This window comes from Ostrea edulis, chromosome 9 (genome assembly GCF_947568905.1).
Source record: "Ostrea edulis chromosome 9, xbOstEdul1.1, whole genome shotgun sequence".
NCBI classification, from domain to species: domain Eukaryota; kingdom Metazoa; phylum Mollusca; class Bivalvia; order Ostreida; family Ostreidae; genus Ostrea; species Ostrea edulis.
This window is the reverse complement of record NC_079172.1, coordinates 66733566-66757492: the sequence shown is the minus strand read 5'-3', so window position 1 is coordinate 66757492 and position 23927 is coordinate 66733566. Positions and strand designations below refer to the sequence as shown.

Here is a 23927-nt window from a genome sequence, read left to right as displayed (position 1 = left end):
ATATTATCTACTGAAATTATAAAGAACATAACTAAACCAACTAAAACAAACTCGTATATATAACTAAAAATGTAACGGGAGAAATCATAGGACACCGCCTACGATTATTGAATAGAATTAAATAGAATTACAACAAAGAATTCGGTATTATTAAATCGATGACAGAGTAACGGAAGAGATGAAATTCAATCCCTTTTTTTATATCACAGGTCAATACCCGTAAAATATTCATTAATTTACTAACTCAACAGAGATTTAAATGCTATTGTTTTTAAATTCTATGGAAATCAAAAGTTTACAAGATGAAATGAAAAGTAGGTAGTAAAAGCATTTCTATAGTGGATTAAAATGAATGATATCGATATAAAATGTTTTTTTTGTTTTATTTTTTAAATTTCATGATCAACATGCGTTAGGAGATTTATTAATGACGAGAACTCAACATGTAAATTTGTATTTGCGAATCTGGTGAATATATGATAAATTGTTTTAAAAATGCAGGGTCAGATTATTTAACAAATCGAGAATACAAAACAACTTTTGGAAACTGATATTAATTAGATAGATTTAGGAAAATCAAAATATGGTACAACAAAAACTTTGAAATCAAAGAAATTTTCTTCTACACATGGTTTAAATGCATGTGCAGGTGGATCTATCAGTTTTAATTTGTGTGGAGGTGGATCTATCTGTTTGAACTGTGTGGAGGTGGATCTATCTGTTTGTGTGGAGGTGGATCTATCAGTATGAATTTGTGTGGAGGTGGATCTGTTTGTGTGGAGGTGGATCTATCTGTTTGTGTGGAGGTGGATCTATCTGTTTGAATTTGTGTGGAGGTGGATCTATCTGTTTGTGTGGAGGTGGATCTATCAGTTTGAATTTGTGTGGAGGTGGATCTATCAGTTTGTGTGGAGGTGAATCTTTCTGTTTGTGTGGAGGTGGATCTATCTGTTTGAATTTGTGTGGAGGTGGATCTGTCAGTAAATCAATGATTCCACGCAATATAAAATCTTTGTTTTGACACAGAAAGTATGATGTATAAGATAAAAAAGCAGTTAACCCCATGGTTTAATTAGCGGCAAAAATTCGATGTTTGGTATCACAGATGTACATAGGAAAGCAATGCTTTTTAGCAGTAAAGAACAATAAATGCCAGTGGTCTTAGTGCAGAGTCAATCCCCACACTTCTAACTTCCAATAGTCGGATTTAGAATAGGCAAATCAGAATTTCTACATTGCATTCTTTCTATAGAAAAGGAATTATATATATATATATAAAGCACAGAAAATTTCACTTTTTTATGTGGATACCCACTTCCGCCCCTACCCGGGGTTGAACTCACGACCTGCGGAACCAAATCTCCTAGCAGCATGTAACCAGCGCGCTAGACCGCTCGACCATCTAGGCAAGTCAAAAAACTTGCTTTCGATGACGATGGAATTCTCGCCACGCTGTCACACGTTAAATGTACGTTAAATAACTGTATCCCATTTCCATTCTCAATGACCGTGTAGTGTGTGACAGCGTGGCGAGAATTCCATCGTCATCGAAAGCAAGTTTTTTGACTTGCCTAGATGGTCGAGCGGTCTAGCGCGCTGGTTACATGCTGCTAGGAGATTTGGTTCCGCAGGTCGTGAGTTCAACCCCGGGTAGGGGCGGAAGTGGGTATCCACATAAAAAAGTGAAATTTCAGAGCGGTCTAGCGCGCTGGTTACATGCTGCTAGGAGATTTGGTTCCGCAGGTCGTGAGTTCAACCCCGGGTAGGGGCGGAAGTGGGTATCCACATAAAAAAGTGAAATTTTCAGTGCTTTACATTAATTATTTCTTCACTTAGGGCAGTTATGTTCATTTAAGAGTTCATTGCTATTTCTGTGCTTTATATATATATATATATATATACTGCGCAGCAGTATATTAAGACTAAATGTACTATTTGCCATTAAAAACTATAAGATTAAATGACATCTAACATTAAGCGTTGGTCACTCAAAGAATTTTAATTTCTCAAAATTCTTTATAATCAATTGCTTATTTCTAATTTCTTTATAATCAATTGCTTATTTCTAATAATCGGTACATTTATTTATCAATAACTGTCAAAATATTTGTCCCTTCATCCCAGGATATCAAAAGAAAGTCAGCGTTCTTTAGTCTTTAGACAATTAATTAGCTGATTTTAACACTCTCAAGCCAAACGTTTAAGAGTACACTACCAATTTGAGACACTGCATTGCTCTCTCTCTCTCTCTCTCTTAGAGAGAAAACTTTAATGGAAATAAATAGGTATATCAGTTAAAAGTATAAATGCATATTTACATTGATACCCGGACTATATGTACTTTTAATCAATAAATCGGTATATTTATATATACACTATATTTTAAGATATACACTATATTTAATCCTGTGGGAATCCGGGTTGGAATAGTTCCTCAGTATCCCTTGCTTGTCGTAAAATGCAACTAAATGGGGCGGTCATTCGTTTGAGATTGAAAAAACCGAGGCCCCGTGTCACAGCAGGTGTGGCACGATAGAGATCCCTCCCTGATGAAAGGCCGTAAGTGCCGAGCATATGCTTAGATTTTGCAGCCTTTCACTGGCAATGGTGACATCTACATAAAAGTGAAAATTTTTCGAGAGGGACTTTAAACAATATAAAATCAATCAATCAGTATATTTAAGTTTGCATTCTTACAACAACAAAAAATGAAATAAAAATAAATAAAAAGTGAAAAAATAATCAAATGTTTTTGAAGACGAATCCCTGCTACATTAAAAGAAGATATACTATTGACGTTCACGAGAAATACGTACATCTATTATGTAAACAAGGACGCGATTGGTCGGTTTTGCACGTTTATATATTTGATACAAACACCCATTCATTGCCATTCGCGGGTCGATATAGATTGCTACTACACACAAAATCTTTATTTTTCTACCAGGAAAGTTGCTCTTTCTTCCCAGCATTGGCATGGGGTTTATCATTTTTGCATTGTCGTTTCTCCACGCTGTAATTTCTACATACGGGCATTGTTGTCTTTCTTGGTCCAGAAACGAAGCCTTCACGGACAAATATCGTCATTCGCTAAGCACCAAGAACTCCTCCAGTACATGCACGCTCCGAGAATGTGCGTCTCTGTGTATGTCCAGTCCGGACTGTAGCTCACTAGGCTACAACGAGGGAAGTTGTCTCTGCTTCGTGTATGACAAACCAACCACATCTATAACAGCGAGTTATCTGGATATGTTAGGATGGCAGCACTTCGATATACATCAAGGTTAGCATTGGTGATGTACACACAAATCTTAATCTTTATCTGTACTAAAAAAAATCATATTTACCAATACAGGTGTTTAAGATATATCTTAATCTGTAGACTTATAGAAATACTTTACGGAGTAAGCGTTGATTGCACCCACATCGTGCATTTTATCTTAACATGTCACAATGAAGGTGTTAGCATATCTTGTACTGATGTGTTTTGTGTGTGTGAGTATAACAAAATTTTTGAAATTTACAAGTTGATTCAAGAATGCGAGTATCTTTTATGAGATCTCGGGTCAACGACATTATGCTCGCTGCTTATGTTAGTTAAGTTGAATGATGAAAATATTAAATAAACAGTGGTAAAAACACCAAGTCTGCTTCAAACGTGGTACAAAATATTGAGCGATTTTAAAGGCAGCTCAGCTGGCGATCAAAGATGGCTATATAAGCTATAGTGTTTTGTAGTATCCCTGTACACCACAACGAATCGGTATCAAAACATTTATTGTCATAAATCAAGGTCTCAAAGATTTCATTGTAGTAAATTTATCTATATTTATTTTTACGGTAAATCAACAATTATATACGAAAGCCGGATGGGCTCATTTTTGAGAAAGCAAACTCGTTATAACAAGTTGATATCTCATAATAATGGCATGCGTTAATATCTTGGTATAAGGAATCAGTATTGCGATATAAAGAATTAACGAACTCGTTATAATGAGATAACGAACTCGTTATAATGAGATAAAGAACTCGTTATAATGAGATAACTAACTGGTCATAATGAGATAACTAACTCGTTATAATGAGATAACGAACTCGTTATAATGAGATAACTAACTCGTTATAATGAGATAACTAACTCGTTATAATGAGATGACTAACTGGTTATAATGAGATAACTAACTGGTCATAATGAGATAACGAACTCGTTATAATGAGATAACTAACTCGTTATAATGAGATAACTAACTCGTTATAATGAGATAGCTAACTCGTTATAATGAGATAACTAATTCGTTATAATGAGATGACTAACTCGTTATAATGAGATAACTAACTCGTTATAATGAGATAACTAACTCGTTATAATGAGATAGCTAACTCGTTATAATGAGATAACTAATTCGTTATAATGAGATAACTAATTCGTTTTATCGAGATGACTAACTCGTTAGAATGAGATAGCTAACTCGTTACAACAAGCTAGATATAACTAACTCGTTTTATTGATATGACTAACTCGTTATAATGAGATAACTAACTCGTTATAATGAGATAACTAACTCGTTATAATGAGATAACTAACTCGTTATAATGAGATAACTAATTCGTTTTATCGAGATGACTAACTCGTTAGAATGAGATAGCTAACTCGTTATAACAAGATCACTAACTCGTTATCTCAAGTCACTAACTCCAACCTTCCATTCTCAAAAGACCTTAAAAAAGGAAACATTAATGGCTATGTCAAAACGTTCGTCAAACAGAGGGAAAGACATAGAAGTGACAAGAGAAAAATGTATCATTTAATTTAGTGTCGGTGCTCTCATTTCTAGGGGGACCAGTAGTTCAAACGGTAAAGCGCTTGCTTTGTAAGAGTTTGAGTATAAGTTCTAGCTTGCTTTGTAAGAGTTTAAGTATAAGTTCTAGCTTGCTTTGTAAGAGTTTAGGTATATGTTCGAGCTTGCTTTGTAAGAGTTTAGATATAGGTTCGAGGTTGCTTTGTAGAGAGTTTATGTATAGGTTCGAGCTTGCTTTGTAAGAGTTTAGGTATAACATCGAGCTTGCTTTGTATGAGTTTGGGTATATGTTCGAGCTTGCTTTGTAAGAGTTTGTGTATAGGTTCGAGCTTGCTTTGTAAGAGTTTAGATATAGGTTCGAGGTTGCTTTGTAGAGAGTTTGGGTATAACATCGAGCTTGCTTTGTAAGAGTTTGGGCATAGGTTCGAACTTGCTTTGTAAGAGTTTGGGTATAGGTCATAGCTTGCTTTGTATTGGTTTGGTTATTGGTTCGAGCTTCCTTTGTAAGAGTTTAGGTATAACATCGAGCTTGCTTTGTAAGAGTTTGGATATAAGTTTGAGCTTGTTTTGTAAGAGTTAGGGTATAGGTTCGAGCTTGCTTTGTAAGAGTTTGGGTATAAGTTCGAGCCTGCTTTGTAAGAGTTTGTGTATAGGTTCGAGCTTGCTTTGTAAGAGTTTAGGTATAACATCGAGCTTGCTTTGTATGAGTTTGGGTATATGTTCGAGCTTGCTTTGTAAGAGTTTGTGTATAGGTTCGAGCTTGCTTTGTAAGAGTTTAGGTATAACATCGAGCTTGCTTTGTAAGAATTTGGGTATATGTTCAAGCTTGCTTTGTAAGAGTTTAGGTATAACATCTAGCTTGCTTTGTAAGAGTTTGTGTATATGTTCGAGCTTGCTTTGTAAGAGTTTGGGTATAAGTTTGAGCTTGCTTTGTAAGAGTTTGGGTGTAAGTTTGAGCTTGCTTTGTAAGAGTTTGGGTATAACATCGAGCTTGCTTTGTAAGAGTTTGGGTATAGGTTCAAGCTTGCTTTGTAAGAGTTTGGGTATAGGTTCGAGCTTGCTTTGTAAGAGTTTGGGTATAAAATCGAACCTGCTTTGTAAGAGTGTATGTATAGGTTCGAGCTTGCTTTGTAAGAGTTTAGGTATAACATCGAGCTTGTTTTGTATGAGTTTGGGTATATGTTCGAGCTTGCTTTGTAAGAGTTTGTGTATAGGTTCGAACTTGCTTTGTAAGAGTTTAGGTATAACATCGAGCTTGCTTTGTAAGAGTTTGGGTATATGTTCGAGCTTGCTTTGTAAGAGTTTAGGTATAACATCGAGCTTGCTTTATCAGAGTTTGTGTATATGTTCTAGCTTGCTTTGTAAGAGTTTGGGTATAAGTTTGAGCTTATTTTGTAAGAGTTTGTGTATAAGTTTGAGCTTGATTTGTAAGAGTTTGGGTATAGGTTCGAAATTGATTTGTAAGAGTTTGGATATAAGATACAGCTTGCTTTGTAAGAGTTTGGGTATAGGTTCGAACTTGATTTTTAAGAGTTTGGACATAAGATAGAGCTTGCTTTGTAAGAGTTTGGGTATAAGTTCGAGCTTGCTTTATATGGATTTGGGTATAGGTTCGAGCTTGCTTTGTATGGATTTGGGTATAGGTTCGAGCTCTTCAGGCAGCGACAGTCGTGAGTGGTTAGAATTCGTAGTGACGTTTCCTTTGCCACGCGATCGAATGTATTTAAAGTAAAATGGTGTTTTGGATGAAGTCTTTCTAAATGCTCGTGTACATGTTGTCACATTCATGCCACATTCGTCTTGTAAGTGTTGCCACATTCATCGCATAAATGTTGCCACACTCATCGTATACATGTTGCCATATTCATCGATATCGTGCACGTGTTGTCGCACGAGGAATCCCTCCTTGCACGAGTTCGTATCACGTGTAGCTAAGTGAACTACGCCTGCCGGGAAGATGAACAAACGTCATTCAATCGACAGAAGTTGAGTAATATGAAATGGCCCGTTGTTCCGTATTTAACATTAGCGTCTTTATTTGGCGACGGTGAGATTTCGTCTAAAGCAGCTTCAATCAGCCAAGACCTAATTTAACTTAGTTCAGACAATCCAACTACTTCTCCGCTGTGTACAATTTCAGATTCAGAAACGGATGCGATGGATGTCATCTTTTGTGAGTTCAAACGATTGCCTTTCTAGTACATGTATCTATTGGACATTGGAGTGAACTTCATTTGAAAAATGTAAACACTCCAAATTGCACAGCTCAATACTTAAAAGTGCCCGGCATAAGGGGGTGTAAATATTTGATTTTCCACGTATGTATACGACATGACCTTTTTTATGATACCCATCAATAATCCATGTTTTGGTAAAATTGAATTCACAAAGTGTGTTCCAACTTTCCGAACCTTTTGTATACTCTACAGCTCACAAAATACGGAGAAAAAAATTTGCAAAATTTCCGTCTCAGCATTTCCAGCCATATTGAGCAACACACGCCCTACACAGGGTGCAGATGGTGTACACAAAAAGTGTTATTGTGCCTTTATTTTGCATTATAACGCCTTTGATTTGCATTATTTCGCGTTTAGATATATTTTTGATTGTTTTTAAATGATCCTTATTAGGGTTTGTACGATACAAATTATGAAAATATTTAATTTTTTCTAAATTTCTACAAATACAGATTACTCAGAGAAACAAATTTAATTCAATATACATGTAGATAGATTTCGGCATCATCTCATCATCATCTTTACCTCACTGACAAATAAGCATCTTGTTTTCATAAAAGATTTAGTGCCGCAGATATTGATATTTTGTGAAAATGAATTTTTTTATGGATCGACTAAATGGGGCGGTCCTTCGGATGAGACCGCAAAAACTGAGGCCCCGTGTTACAGCAGGTGTGACGCCCCACGATAAAGATTCCTCCCTGCTCAAGTCTACAATTTTGGAAGCGTACTGTTCGTTTTTTCTGTTCTGAGAATTATAACTTGCCAAGTTCCCCATTTTGGAGGACTTCGTAACCGGGAGGTCGTAAGTTCGAGCCTCGCTCGTGCCATGGTCGCGTAAAACATAAGTAGTGATTGCTCCTTCGCCAAATGCTCGGCATTTAGAACTGAAAATCGCGGGTCTTTCGGATATATCCTTTAAAAAGGAGGTCCCGTGTCGCGGAAGACATTGGCACGCTAAAAAAAACACCTTCTACAGCCCTGAGTGCTAAGCATAGCTCTAAATTTGTAGTACTTCACCTATAGCTGGAGACGTCTCAAAATGAGTGAAAAATTCTAAACTGGACGGAAAACAAACAACTACCGGTATGTTGGGGGGAACGATGTCTATTAAATCTTTGTTACGGGAAATGCATATCACACAATTACTATGTCATCAAGAAATAAACGGTATCAAACGAAGTTTGGCTCTTTAATTGGATTGATATTCACATAACTGTCTTTATATCCAACGCTATTTTTTCTAGACATCTTTTTCTTAATTCCTACCCATTTTTTGCCCTGTACATCTGAATTTTTGGGTCAAACTATTATATTTTCATAAATATCTCTATATCATTATTGCTTCCCGTGGGAATCCGGGTTAGAATAGTCCTCAGTACCCCTTGCTTGTCGGAAGAGGCGATTAAATGGGGAGGTCCTTCGGATGAGACCGCAAAAACCGAGTCCCCGTGTTACAGCAGGTGTGGCGCCGCACGATAAAGATCCCTCCCTGCTCAAAGGCTCTAAACGCCGAGCATAAACCTAAATTTTATAGCCCTTCACCGATTATTGAGACATCTCCATATGAGTGAAAAATTCTCATGAGGGACGTTAAACAAATCAATCAATGATTATTGCAGATTTTTCAAAAGGTAATTCACATCCGCTCACTTAACGTTCTGGTTGTATAATGACACAGTTTTTAAAATTTCTTTTGCAAATCGCAATTTGATTCGATCATTTTCACTAACATGCTATGTAGTTATCGTTAGGATGGGGTCCGTTTTTGAAGACTTTGAAGACGAGAAGTACAATGTAAATAGAACATTTCACAGCGGAACCAACTATTCGGGGCAAAAAAGTCCGAATTTGTTCGATTCGTGGTTGCTAATTACATCAATTTCTAGCCTATTTTTCATTCAAAACCGTTGCGTGGTAGCTTTATTTACGTGTCTCCTCTTTGACCTACTTTTAGACCTGATGGCGCCACCTGTTTGCAAATCCAAAATAAAAATAAAAACAACACTTATAGGGGACCTTAAATACTTCATCTCTACCAAGTTTCATGAAAATCTAAACAATGACTAGATAAGAAGTAAGAAATGTGAAGTTTTAAGTCCCGCCATATGACGTTCTCGGGTTGACGCTAACGCGTCGACTGTAAAACTAAGATATTTACCACTAGGGGGTGAGTGTGGCACACAGAACAGCGATATTTGTACTCTAGTAAATCTGAATAAACTCAGGACTGAATACTCACATAAATTCCTCTTTTTACAAAAAAGTTTTGTATTTTTACAGAAAGGGAAACTGAAACTGAATTCTGCACGTTTGACTATGAATATGACGGATCCAATATCGAATATAAAGAAGTGCAAAGTAAGTCTCTCTCTCTCTCTCTCTCTCTGGGTTAAACCTATACGATGTGATAAAAACTCAGGTTTTCTATTTTTGCTTTGTAGGTTTACCAGATAACAAAGGATCACATTTTGTCGTCGCGTTTATGGAAAATAGCCAGAAATCGTTACCAGTAGAACTGTTCATAACTACCGCCAAGCCTTACGATGTCAAGGTCACAGTTACATCTCCCAAATGGAATTCGCCTTCCGTTTTCGAATCTTTCACGATAGCGTCTGGTCAGACAAAACAAATACTCATAAGTAATGATTTTCGTATGTATGGAACTGGCAAGAGTGAGAAAGCACTGAGTGTGTCTGCTACTGATGAAGTCATTGTATACGGCGTGAATAAAGAGGTTTACTCGACCGACGCGTTCCTCGCTTTGCCAACTGACGTCATAGGGTCTGAGTATTACACAGTATCGTATTTTCCATCTAGCTATCACACGGAGATTTTGGTTGTAGGTGTAATCGCCGATACTTCAGTAGAGATAAATCTAAAATTGAGTGATTCTTCAAAGGTTGAATTGAAGAGGAAGCGGTATGGTAATGGTGACGTCATTAAGCTTGATATCGATCCTTACGACACTGTTCAGATACAAGCCACAGCGGATATATCCGGGACGTGGATAACATCAACTCGTCCTATCGTAGTGTACAGCGGAAACAGGCGGACCAATGTAGGGACTGGACGAAGCATGGACCACCTGGTCCAACAGATGACCCCGACCAACACCTGGGGCAAACGATTCATTACCTTACCTATCCCAACTCGAACTACGGGCGACTTCTTTAGGTTTGTAGCCAGTGAAAACGACACGACTGTCCATACTATAGGCTTTGACTATCAGTTGAATGAAAATGTATCTTATACACTGAATCTTACTAATGCAGGCGATTTTACAGAAAGATATCACTCTTCTTATTTCTACGGTCTGGTTACATCATCGAAGCCTATCATGTTAGTACAGATAGTGTCCAGCCAGGTCAGAGAGATGGCGGATCCCGCCATGACTCTTATCCCACCAATAGAACAGTTCAGTTCCGAGTACGTATTCACCACACCTAAATACTCTCTCGGCGAGTACACAAACTTTTTCATATTTGTCGTGCACTCAAAAGACAGGACTGGGCTACAACTGAACGGCGTCAACTTACCAGCGACTCAAGTTTACACAAAGATCACGGGTACAGAGTATCTGGCCTCATACGTCGTGGTGCCAACCGGTTCCCACTCGTTTCGTCACACGTCACCTATTGTTGTGTTTGGCGGTTATATCTATGGACTGGCTCGGTTCGAATCTTATGGGTTCCCGGCTGGAATGCGGTTATCTCCCATTAACACGGTATGAAGCTTTTAAAAGAGTAAAAGCATGTCAAACACAGCTACGGATATGCATAATAGGTTGAAATTGAATGTCATTGTTGGAAATCGTTCATGAGAAATGTTTGATTTAGTGATACATGTATATTAGATTATATACTTATATATATACTTAACTTGCTCACAGCTACGAGGTGACAATCAGCAATAGTAATCAATAAAATTCTTCTTTGGATGGATAAATATAATTTTCATCAACAGAGTAAAGTCTCTCACAAACTGAATACCAGCCGTAGAGAACTGGAACAAAGCTGGGGAATTTTCGTCAAAAGTTTTAAAATTTCTCAGAAAACAAGATATCAAATTCAAGCAGTATTCCACCTTATTCTCGTAAATGACTTGTTCTAAGAAGCTAGACTATCTATTACAACAATTAAATACAATACGTAGATATATATATATATACATGTGAGATACCACATAAAAATGTTCGTCTATAAATGATTTCTATATCTTAAAAAAAGCTGCCTAGTTTATTTCATTCTGAAAGGTTTCGTTATGGACTATTTCTTGTGGTGGACTAGCTTCATAAAACCAAGTAAAATGTTAGATTCGTTCAGATTTTTTAACAATCAAATAGATTGAATATTTAGCTGTATTTTCGGTTACCATGATGGATTAATCCGAAAATATATATAAAGTTTCAAGCTTCTTACGATGTTCAAATTGACACTAACCAATAAAAGTAATATTACATGATTTTGATTATATCACACACCAGATTTTCAACTTCCTTTTAAAAATTAAAATCGTAACTAGAATTGCAAGACATGAAAATTTAATTACAATAGAAAATGTATGATCAATTGATACATTTTAAAACTAAAGGTCTTTACTTATTTTTCCTCCTGTCATTTCCTTACCAACGTTCACGTCTCGGACAAAAAGAGGTTCGCATCTGAAATTTGGAGGAATACCATTTTGGGGGGCGGGGAAAGCGTATTTTTAATTTCTATATTGAAGGAGAAATGGAATATTAAAAAGAAAAACTGGGGTCTTGTTATTCAGCTACAGTGTTCTAAATATGACTTTTTTGTACTTAAAATTTACTCAAGATTTATTCAATTAAACTTGATTTGTCTGTTGGTGTCAACACAACAAACGCAGCACAAGTCAAGCATTACAGAAAAATGGTTTAATACTAGTTCTGGAAATAAGTAATGGTGTTTTTGCACTTGATATACGAAGAAATTCATGATATCAAATTTGAGAGTTTAAAAGAAAATATTAGAAGTAACGTCAATTTATAAAATTTCACATAATTTTCAAGATCTCCTCTGAATATTTGAAATGTAACTTCAAACAATGGGGGTTAGAGATCAATTTTTTTAATTATTGGCGAGAATACTGGATTTTTATACAAAATTTCGAGTAAACTAATTCCAACCTTTTTAAGAATCCATGTTCTGTTTGGAAAAATATACTAGTATCAAACAAATTAATAAATTGCAACATTTGAACTAGTTCCAAGTCTCAACTACTTGTATCATAAATCATAAAACTGAAATACACGTATAGGAGTATAAAAATAGAAGATGTATTGGATGAAACAGAAAATGTAATATCATGCAGATTTAGAACGTTTTAATTAATCAATCCTTCCGCCATAAAATATAGTCCCTGACGAAAGTTTTCAAAATTTGAATTGACACAAAAATTTTAAACTGTGTAGGGTTCAGTAATAAGTGTGTAATATATTGGTACCGATAGGATCAGTATTGAACCAGTAAATACTAAGTTGTAGCTATAAAATCTCAGGAGCTTACATACTAAACATTTACTAATGATGATTTAAAAGTTCATGCATTCGTTGTGTTAATCCCCCCCCCCCCCCACCAAAAATCGGCGATGGTTACATTATTGCAGCAAACTAATCAGTTGCTAACATTCTTTGTGTATTACTTTCAGCCCTGCAATATGACCCCTGGAAATATTCCGGATGGTATAGATAATGACTGCGATGGACTGATCGATGAAGAAATATGTGACAATAACTCAGGTAGGGTACAAAGTTCACTATCAGGGGAAGTTGCTGGATGTCAATCACAGAGTCCACCTAAATCGGCAGTCGTGCCTTTGTTTCAGAATTACGTGTATTTTGTACTAAACTCTCGATGCAACTGGGTTGTTCTTCTCCATTTGATCAAAGACGTAGAACCGGAAATGTGACATCATAAACATGACGTTTTGCCACCATTTTGGTACTTTGACATAAGATGACTTGTTTTCACGGAGGGTTTCTTTTGAAGAACATCAATGTTACTGTTACCACAAAACAATCCTTCGATAATATTTTACTCGTTCAGAGACGCCATCACAATGATTTCAAACCAGAACATGTACCATTGAGAAGATACACAATGACCGGATAAAGCATATATATATTTTTGCATTATATTTAGCTAGATAGATGTACTTAGCTTTGGTCCTCTGCATCCTTATCGCGATATACAAAACAAATGCATCGATTTTCCCCTGCAGATTACGTGTAAACATAAATTAGAAGAAAAAAACCTCTAAGTGATTACGAAAGAGAAATTTCATCTAAAGCTGTTTGTATATATCAATAGTTTGAACAAATACGATACACCGATACCATTGTGTATTTTTCAAATGCTTTTACTCCACTACAAAGGAATGCACGCGAGCTTTCAGAACATCCTCCCATTGGAATTCCAAATTAGAGTGGATTTCAATTAATTTCGCCACTCTGGTGTTCATCCATTTTATAAATTAGCATTGGCTACGAAAAATAAATAATCAAACTTCATATGTTATTAAACTGTATGTTTGCTAGTTTGAAAATATCGTCTCCGAATGTAACAGAGCATCGCATTTTCTGTGTTAGTTTTCACTTAGTCACACACATTAACATCTTTTAAATGATCAAGATTTAGAATAAAATGCATTTTAATATATTTTATTTCAAAGTTATGTTTTTATATTTTGACATGTATCACAAATTGATGTCGTTTGTCAGCATTTCTCTGACATCATTTCCTGTTTGTCACAGATGACGATGCTGATGGAATGTTGGACGAGGATTGTGCCAAGCCGCCAGCGAGTGAGTGAAATCAAATCTGTAAAAATTCATTATAGTATGGCTCTAATCAAAAGGTGCACAGTAAACCTTGGATTTATTAAGGTCTTTATATACATCAGAGCCTTCAGGCATTGCAAAAATAAAGTTGCCTGAATAAAGTTGGTAAAGTCCCATGTTGTTTTTTATTAGAACCATTTCCTCTTTGTGCATGCATTCATAATATAAAATATTGTGTGTAGCACTTTATCTTGTTGAATATTGAACACTTTCACTTGTTGAAGATATATGAAATTCACATATCTACTGACGTTTTATTGAAATCCAGATATCTCTATGTGACTAACTTACCAAAACCTTCGGGGGGTACACGTAAAGACTCTATATTTCAGTATTTCTGCATTACCCCCTGTCTCTGATGGTCACAAATTAATTTATCAACAGTTGACGGCCAGTGGAACTTTTGGACGTCTTGGTCAGAGTGTCAATCGTCTTGTGGAAATGAGGCATCTGCAATTACCGGAGCGTCCTTTCGTTCCCGTGTTTGTGACAACCCCAGTCCACAGCATGAAGGCTTGCGTTGCCCCGGAAGTCCGCTGGAGCTAGTTCACTGTACACCCAGTGGTAATGTACCTCTCACTTCTGTTTGTACCTGCTAGAGAATTTCCAAGCTGCGTTGTTGCTATTCTTGTCACAATATACAGACATATTTCATTTCCGGAAGTTGAGGGTGGATTCTACCCATCATTTCCTATTTAAAAAAAAATATCTTTCATTTCCCCCAAAAATTAGATATATATGAGATATCATATCATTTCCCAAAATATTGACGCTCTTTGACAGGTAACTTAATGTACCTGTTCAGGTAGGCTATTGGCTTAACTATCGAACTTTCTGTTCTTCTATATACATCTCTAAAACCAGGCTGTTTGGGGGTAGATTAGCGAGTGGGTTACTTTATCTAATATTCCGGCCAGTGATACGTAATGGAGATGATGCTTTAAGTTCCAACAGCGGAAATATAGCTAAGAAAATGGCGAAGGTATTCCTCAAGATTTCGTATGATTCGATCCCTAACACATTTTCCAGCAAATTTTGTTGCGATACTTAAATAAAAGCTAGAGAGAGGGATTCTGATTGATTTCTAGGTCTAGAGGTCAAGGTCAAGATTCCATTGTTCTATTACATACTTGCGACACACATAGCAGGTAAGAAAAGGAACATCCGCATGGGTTAATTGTAACAGAGTTTTGACACCTAAGATTGCGAATATAACCCTTCTCATTGTTACAGAGCTGACAGAGAAAGCTCTCGAACGATTTCTGTATCAAACCTTGAAGTTACAGGTCAATGTTGCATTCATCAATTGCAAATGTAGATCCAATAGATAGAATACGCTCTGATTTTTCACACCCATTCTCGTCTAATGTACAAAAACTACATTATATGTATATGTGTAGAATGTCTAGGTCAAAGGTCAAGCTAAATAGGATGTGCCTGCTGCCCAATGCTATTCATTTTGTGAATGAAAGAGTTTGAATTTAAATTTAAGGTCAAGGACATATCAATTTAAAGTACTTTACCTATTGAATAATTTCATGTTGCAAGGGTTTATCCCGCTTGGTAAAAAGCTTTCAATGACAGATCTAAAAGGAACAGTCTCTGCTGCAGTTGAAAAAAAAAGTTACCTGCTAAAAATGTACATATTTACTTGCTGTGCAACATGCAGCTTCCTTCAAGTAAACCATTCGGGAATGAAAAACTTCAGAAAGGAAATAATGCTTCTTTTAGATCTCTGTAGTTGTTGTCCATCAGATTTCCATTGTGCTTCTTTTAGATCTCTGTGGTTGCTGTCCATCAGATTTCCATTGTGCTTCAAGCAACATGACGATACTGTGCTACCGGATACATAATACGTCTTCTAAAATCTCGGAAGTGAAAGGAGAATGTGAGGCGGCAAACTACAACCTGTTAAAACTGGATACCTACGAGAAAGTCTCTCTATTCGACAATTCTACTGGTAAGTGGTGGACACGTATTTGTGGTTGTTTAGCATCACTTATTCTTTAAAGAATAACCCCACGAGTGATTTCCCCTGAACCAAAGTCATTTTTCAAAGTCAATGTGGCTGGATGTATCTGTTGTTGAAATCATAAGAAAAGTTCTCTTAAGGACGCTATGGCCTTGATGAATAGTGAAGACAACAACAGTCATCAGTATTATAACTCCTTTAAGGAATACTAAATAGAGAGTTGGGCAAACACGGACCCTCGGATATAACCAGAGCATTTCTACAGGTTATTGTGGTGGTTAATTAATAATTTTTTTAGTTAAATCTATAATGAGATGGGAATGATATTTCTGTCTTTATGAATATGTTATCAAATATTTACTTCCCTTTACAAATTTTCAAATATATTAAAACGTCACCAGCTTAAGGGGGGGGGGGGTACATGTACCACAAAATGTCAATTTTCACCTAAGCGTTGTGTTCCATGAACCTTTTATCTTATTTTAATGAAATATCTACTCCCTTAAAGTTTCTGCATTTCCGCGAGAGATTTATTTTGGGGTTGAAACTGCTGGTGCCCATTCAGTGATCGTGGTATTACTAGCGTTGGAGTTTATTCGCTACAATTGTCTCAGAGTACGTCACTTTTAGAAGTTTAGCTCTGGGTAATGTGCGGAAAATGTCCATCGGCTTTATCACGAAAGGCAAAGGATCTATGGCCTTTGAAAGTTTAAAACTTTATTTTTTTTTTTTTAAAAGAAAATGAAATCGAACTGTGCAAATATAAAAAGAAATCAAAATTTCCTCAGAATGATAATTGATTAAAATATTTCTAAATTATCATCAGAGCTGGTAGAATATTTGAAGTTTGAGAAAAAAAATTAATGAATAGTAAAAGCTCCGATGGCAAAAACTTTTGTATTCTTTGATCTTCTATAAAACATAGGGAGGGAAATTAGATATTGCACACCTTGTTAGAGAATGAAAATAATCTGCTTTATATGAAGAGAACACATATCAGATTTCATTTTATCGGTGCATATTGTTTATAAAGAATTTCTTTTGGTTTGATTTTGCTAGAAATATCGATATTACATACAACTACTTTTTCAATAAATATACGTGATTAAAAGGTTATCTAATACCGAAAAAGAATCCTGGTTAATTAGTGCATAGAATATTATATGTCATAGCTTATGATAAAATATTAGTTCTATACCGAGGTTTATTCTATACAGTGTAGTTCATGATGAAATATTAGTTCTATACCGAGTTTTATTTTATACAGTGTAGTTCATGATGAAATATTAGTTTTATACCGAGTTTTAAGTATGGAATTCTGATCCGGTCACTTCAACCTTCGCGAAAGTGCGAGAACGACGTTCTAAATGAAAGAGGACGAAAAAGCGTAAAGGTGAAGGAAAAAGATCAATGTAGCATCTTCGCTCCTTCGTGATCGCAACTTCTGACTTTCAATTTTGGATTTACATGCCCATTGGGTACCAACAACTACTGATTCAGAGGGCACCGGAGCGAAAGAGTGAAAGCGAAGGAGCGATGTAAGTTTCTCTTATTCTCCTTCGCCTTCTCACTCTTTCGACCTCGCAACTTGGCACTTAATTCGCAACATCACCCTCGCAACCTCTCCTTCCAGTTTCGTATCTTCGCCTTAAAAGCGAAGGAGCCACTGGCTTGATTAAACACAATAAGAGACGACAGAGACAGTTTGCAAATGAACGTGTACAGGTACTTGCACGTGTAGATGGGAATTCCCACCGGAACGTGTTCTACGTCATCATCACGTACATCCTCGATTTCGTTTGCTTGCGAAATATTACACGTCACACCAAACTTGTAAATCCCCAATTATAGTTTATATATTATTTCACATAAGTATTGGTAGCTTATATATAATTTCATACAATTAAATCTATTAATAGGTTATTCTAGTACGAGGATTTTTGTAAACTTTCTAGTATTGTGTTGATTTACTCACGCGATTTATTCCAGAGTTTGATAGAAAATTTTTAAAGCCTTATGTTAAAAAGTTTTTCTATTGATCGCTTTCATATTGTACTCATGATTATTGCATAAAATTGTGGCGGGTTATCGAATATTCAAACGAACCCAGTTCGGAATCGGAACCAAGGACAGCTATCGTAGAATATGTAAGTAGAGGAGGTGTGGTAGCTGATGGGAGGAAGAGGAGGAGGAAGAAGAAGAAACTCCTCGTAGATCAACATACATGTGTGTAAGGTCAGGAAAACCGGAAGTAAGAAAATAAATGAATAAATAACATGCATTTACAAAAAAAATATATCAATCACATATGCAGCATATGTATTCACGTCACCATATGAGTGAACAGTTTTGGAGAGGGACGTTCAGGAAGACAGTGAGTTACGAACTGCACACCCGGTGATTTTTATAATGAAAACTTTACTAAAGAGTATTGATGAATATAGAACTGACATGAATAGTAATCCAAGGTAACGTGTTGTATACAGTGGTATGCAGAAGATCACATTAATGGTCTCCTGCAATGTGAAGAATTTCTAGAATGAAAAGGTGAAGATAACGAGCAGTGATAAATCCCATAACCCCTATAAAGAATACAAAATTCAGAGTAGGGCAAACACGGGCCCCTTGTTATATATGTATTAGGGTAATTGTTTTATTATCAAAAATGAAACCAGATTTTAGGTGCATGTCGATTGCATGACTTAGCTCAGTAGAAATATCCCGAAATAAAAAGACATGCGTTATCATAATTTTTTTTTTTATTCTGGTACCCCTTTAGAGGAGTTTTTGAGGGTCTAATTGAATATGCATTTCGTGTTCCTGAAAAGGGTGGTATTGGACTAGTCATTCTGTAAAATATTGAACAATTCATTATTTCCGAGTTTTGTCTGATCTTATTTGTACATAACTGTACAACACTTCAATATCAAAATCTCAGACAAAGAATTTCATCCCTGGAAGTATGCTAATTGCTTTCCAGTGCTTTCAGTACTTTGATTGACTTCGAGTATGGCTCTCTCCAGTAGCAACAATCGGTATTACTTGTCCACATCAGTTTTGTAAAGCAATAGTCGTCTGGATTATACAGTATTTTTTCATATAGATGCGGTGTAGGTTTTAATAAGATTATCATGAAGGAACCATGCTGGAAAATTTGAACAAGTGGAAGATTGAATCAAAAGAGGAGAAAGTTGAAACAGAGAAAAGGGGAAAGAGATGTCTAAGAGAGCTTTGGAAAACTTAGCGAAGGTAATGTTATAATATCACAGTACCCGCAATAACGGGACTGCATGTTTAAGCTGTTCACTGAATCTGTTTTGAAATAAGCAGTTTTAAATTAATTCGATCTGGGGGTGGAGCTGGGATTAAGCACTGGATTAAATAAACATTTCTCGCAGCAGACAGATTGTTAAGAATTGAATGATGTAGATATTTCTTGCAGCAGAGAGATTGTTAAGTATTGAATGATGTAGATATTTCTTGCAGCAGAGAGATTGTTAAGTATTGAATGATATAGATATTTCTTGCAGCAGACGACAAAAATGGAGCAACACCACAATACATCAATCTGATGAACAGAAAAGGTCGCGAAACGTTCCACCTGGAGAAAGATGAAAGACTGGGAAATTAGAAGAAAGAAAACTAATTTAGCTACAGCTTAAGCAGAAAATAATCCAAATCAATAGAGATTGTATAGTTAATGACAACAAACTTTGTTCAATAAATTAATAAGTAACATTTAAAATGTTTTATTTTATAATATGATCAATTTGATTAGAATATTGATACGCTGCCCGTGTTTCTTGCACTGTTCCTGACTCATGTAAAGTTATCGGTTCTAGATCAAAATACCAACTTGTTTCGCAGCCAGACAATTAACAAGAGACACAACAAGCAAACAGTATTTATCAAGAGGCTGTGGATACAGCTTCTGGTTCCTCTTGGATTCATGAAAAGCAAACAATCTTTGGGTCTTTCTAAATGTCCATTCGACGCATGCTCTGGCGACGAACATTTCTCTGTTGGACAGGCCTAACCATGCCGTTAGCTCTACATCTCTATGTTAGTTTGTTTTATGTCCAGTCGAGAGAATTATGTTTCCCCACTAGTTGTAGGTGAATGACCATGGATTTAGACCTACGCGCGGCGTTCAAGGCCGTAGTAGTGAGGGTTCTTTATCCTACCAACGCCTACAGCGACACGAAACATCCGTTTTTAACGCCCGTGATTCCCACCTCTAATTTCGAGCGTTTTGGCTAAAGTGCAATATTATGCATGTTTACGTCTTAGGTTTGACACGGCCATGGCACGAGCGGGGCTCGAACTCACGACCTCCCGGTCACAAAGTGAATGCTCTTACACTGACTGGCACTGAGCTACCGCGACCGTTACTACACCTTTATGTGAATCACGTGGACCGTTGGTAGGTGTGGTCAACATGCATTCCACCCTTTGAAGTGGTCATATTCTGTTTCAGCTGCACAGGTCACTTTCTTTGGCCACCCCACCACATCATGATGTCGTCCCTCGATAGGTCTATGCATATTAGAGAAACAAGACTGACATATTTTTAAAATTATGAACTCTTTTGAACTGATTTCAATCAATATTTTGCCGATTTCGGTCTTCCAAAAATTTCTACGATATCCGAAAGTCTATTGGAGTAGGCCAATTTCTGCATTGCGCTACACGGACCTTTCAATCCTATGCATACAATTCAGTTGTAGCAAATGACTTTTTCGAGCATTTAAAGAACTTGAATTAACATTTTTATGTCTCCTTTTTCAAACCTGTTCATTATACGATAATCTTCTGTTTTCAAGTCTTTGAATGATTAATTATTGTCATATTTTTGCCTATCACTTTCAGTTGCTGGCAAGAGCAGCAATTCTTTTCCAATTTCTTGTTTCTGTCGCTAGCAAACGTAGATCGTTCCATTTTTTTTTTTTTAAAGATAATTTCTTACAGGAAATGTCATTCAATAAATTCTAATAAATTAAATTCATTTATAAATGACATGCACACTAATATAATTAGTTGTGCATTAATAACGCGAGAATTGACGTGAATGGTGACCGTGTATATTTAGACTTGAGTAATGAAATGAGCAGGAACGTTTACACATGTATACGTGAGACTTACATGTGCAAATACCTGTACACGTTCAATAGCAAAACATCTCAGACTGTTGTTATATATTCTACTTCCATCCCCCACCAAACCATACTTCTTTGTAATTGTAGATGATACTATGGGTTCCGGTTCCGGTTACCTCATCCAAGGAGAGCGAACGAAAGATGGCGGTGAATGGCTGTACAAAGACGGGTCAAAGGTGAACAGCTATTACACACAATGGAGTAGTCAATCGAACCCGACGTCAAATAACAATAAGAAGGAATACATTGTTCTCCTGCCTCACAGTAACTACACGTGGTCTAACATGGTGGGGAGGGACATGGTGTCGGGCTACATTTGTCAAGCATAGCTAAAGTCCAGAAATATAATATCGCACATGCGCACAATTTCAGAAGTCCAATTGTATCAAGCCAGTATTTTGTAAACCTTCATCTTTGTTTGAAAATTAAATTCATATCAAAGTCAACGTATATTCAATACATATATTAGATTCCAAACTTCGTGCGAAAATCTTGCTAGAGATAGTTTCATACATGGATAACGAATTGAATGTCTCCGTGGTATTTGAATGTATCTGTGGTAATTAAATGTCTTTGTTGTATTTGAATGTATCTGTGTTAATTAAATGTCTCTGTGGTAGTTGAAAAAGAGAAGAAACATTGTAGACCGCCGTAAAGACTCCTTTTCACCACCTCAAAATGTATAACTGAGATTGAGTTATTCTCTCATGTATAACTGAGATTGAGTTATTTTTTCTCATGTATAACTGAGATTGAGTTATTTTCTCTCATGTATAACTGAGATTGAGTTATTCTCTAATGTACAACTGAGATTGAGTTATTTTCTCTCATGTATAACTGATATTGAGTTATTTTTTCTCATGTATAACTGAGATTGAGTTATTTTCTCTCATGTATAACTGAGATTTAGTTACTTTCTCTTATGTATAACTGAGATTGAGTTATTTTCTCTAATGCATAACTGAGATTGAGTTATTTTCTCTAATGTATAACTGATACTGAGTTTTTCTCTCTAATGTATAACTGAGATTTAGTTACTTTCTCTTATGTATAATTGAGATTGAGATGTCAACGTTATGGTCTCGTGTGGGTTGTTATATCAATGATATTATCTAGTGTGTTGTTATGATTTCAGTGTTATTATGAATTGTGACATTGTGATGTCAATGTTATTATTATTATGTCTTCCCTCTTTCAGGGGGAGACACATTGTTTTTGTATTTTCCGTCTGTCTGTCCGTCTGTCTGTCACGAAATCTTGTGAACACTTCTCCTATATGGCTTATCGGATAAACTTGAAACTCTGTACAATGGTTCATTGCTATTTGTAGATGTGCATATTGGTGGGACAGGAGAATCCAATTATTTTGCTAAAAGTTTAGTGGATCTAAGAGAGATGGAGGATGTAAAATAGCTTGTGAACACTTCTCCTCCTATATGGCTTATCGGGTAGATATGAAACTTTGTACAATGCTTCATTGCCATTTGTAGATGTATATATTGTTGGGACAGGAGGATCCAATAATTTGCCTAAAATTATAGTGGATCTAAGAAAGATGGAGGACTTAAAATAGCTTGTGAGCATTTCTCCTCCTATATGGCTCATCCGATATACTTGAAATTTTGTACTATCCTCCATTTGCAGATGCGCATATTGTCGGGACAGGAGGATTCAATTGTTTTCCTTAAAGTTATAGTGGAGGGTGTAAAATAGTTTGTGAACACTTCTATGTGGCTTATCGGAGTTTATAATGTCTATCTTCCTGCTCAAGCTTTCTCCTCCATACCATGCAGTACATTGAGGGGAGGAGGTTTCATTTGGAGCACTTCCAATTTGGGGAGCTGGAGAGACATTTGTTTTTCATAAAGATAATCTCTAGTTTAGTATAAGGGTTATATTACACCATATTGTTAAGTATGTCAAAGTAGCAACAACAAAAAATCAGACAGGAATACAAGTATACCTAAATAAATCATTTATAGCAAAACTGAATATCTTCTTTTGAATGTTTGGGACAGCCTGTTCCGTTAGACGGATAACTCCGTTTACCTGATCAGGATATAGGGCTCACGGAGGGTGTGATCGGTCGACAGGGGATGCTTACTCCTCCTAGGCACCTGATCCCACCTCTGGTGTGTCCAGAGGTCCGTGTTTGCCCAACTATCTATTTTGTATTGCTTGTAGGAGTTATCAGATTGATCACTGTTCGTTATCTTCGCCTTTCACTGTTCCATTAGACTTATTTCTGCATGTAGAGACTCAGTCCTCAAATCTATACGTTTGTGCCTATAGAATTATGCTGCATCAGAACGTCATCTACGTGGATTTGTAAGCGTGTAACGTGTAGTGTATACGTGTTGCATGTAGTGTATGCATGAAAAGCGAAGGTAACGAACAGCGATCATTCTCACAAATCCCACAAGCAACACAAAATAGATTGTTGGGCAAACACGCACCCCTGGACACATCAGAGGTGGGATCAGGTGCCTCGGAGGAGTAAGCATCCCATGTCGACCGGTCACACCCGCCGTGAGCCCTATATCCTGATCAGGTAAACGGAATTATCCGTAGTCAAAATCAGTGTGCCACGAACGGCCTAACAATCGGTATGAAACACGTCAGACAGCATTTGACCCAATGATCGATTGAAGTAAGCATTTCGCAAATTCTATGGTCGTTATAATACATGTAGTTCGTCAACACAACCTATCATTGGGTCAACATGGGAACAGACTGTTGGAAGACCTGATCACCAAAGACTACGAAGATATTTAGCATACATGATTCTAACGATCCGGCGCACACGGGTTATTCGGCTATGACCGGCGACACACTTGATTGTGAGTCGGAATTGCGCACGCATCCCGCCGGGTAAGCCGATTGAGTCGGTAAATTTTG

General features: G+C 36.6%; 1 protein-coding gene across 1 annotated transcript; it reads left to right on the top strand.

Moving 5' to 3' along the window:
* Positions 1–2874: 2874 nt before the first annotated feature.
* LOC125659982 (uncharacterized) lies at positions 2875–22002 on the top strand. The gene is made up of 8 exons (XM_056150363.1): positions 2875–3283; positions 9320–9397; positions 9481–10763; positions 12710–12800; positions 13815–13865; positions 14286–14465; positions 15679–15861; positions 21117–22002. Exons 1-8 carry the CDS (start codon positions 2977–2979, stop codon positions 21356–21358), a joined length of 2415 nt encoding a protein of 804 aa, XP_056006338.1. The 5' UTR covers positions 2875–2976; the 3' UTR covers positions 21359–22002.
* Positions 22003–23927: the final 1925 nt, after the last annotated feature.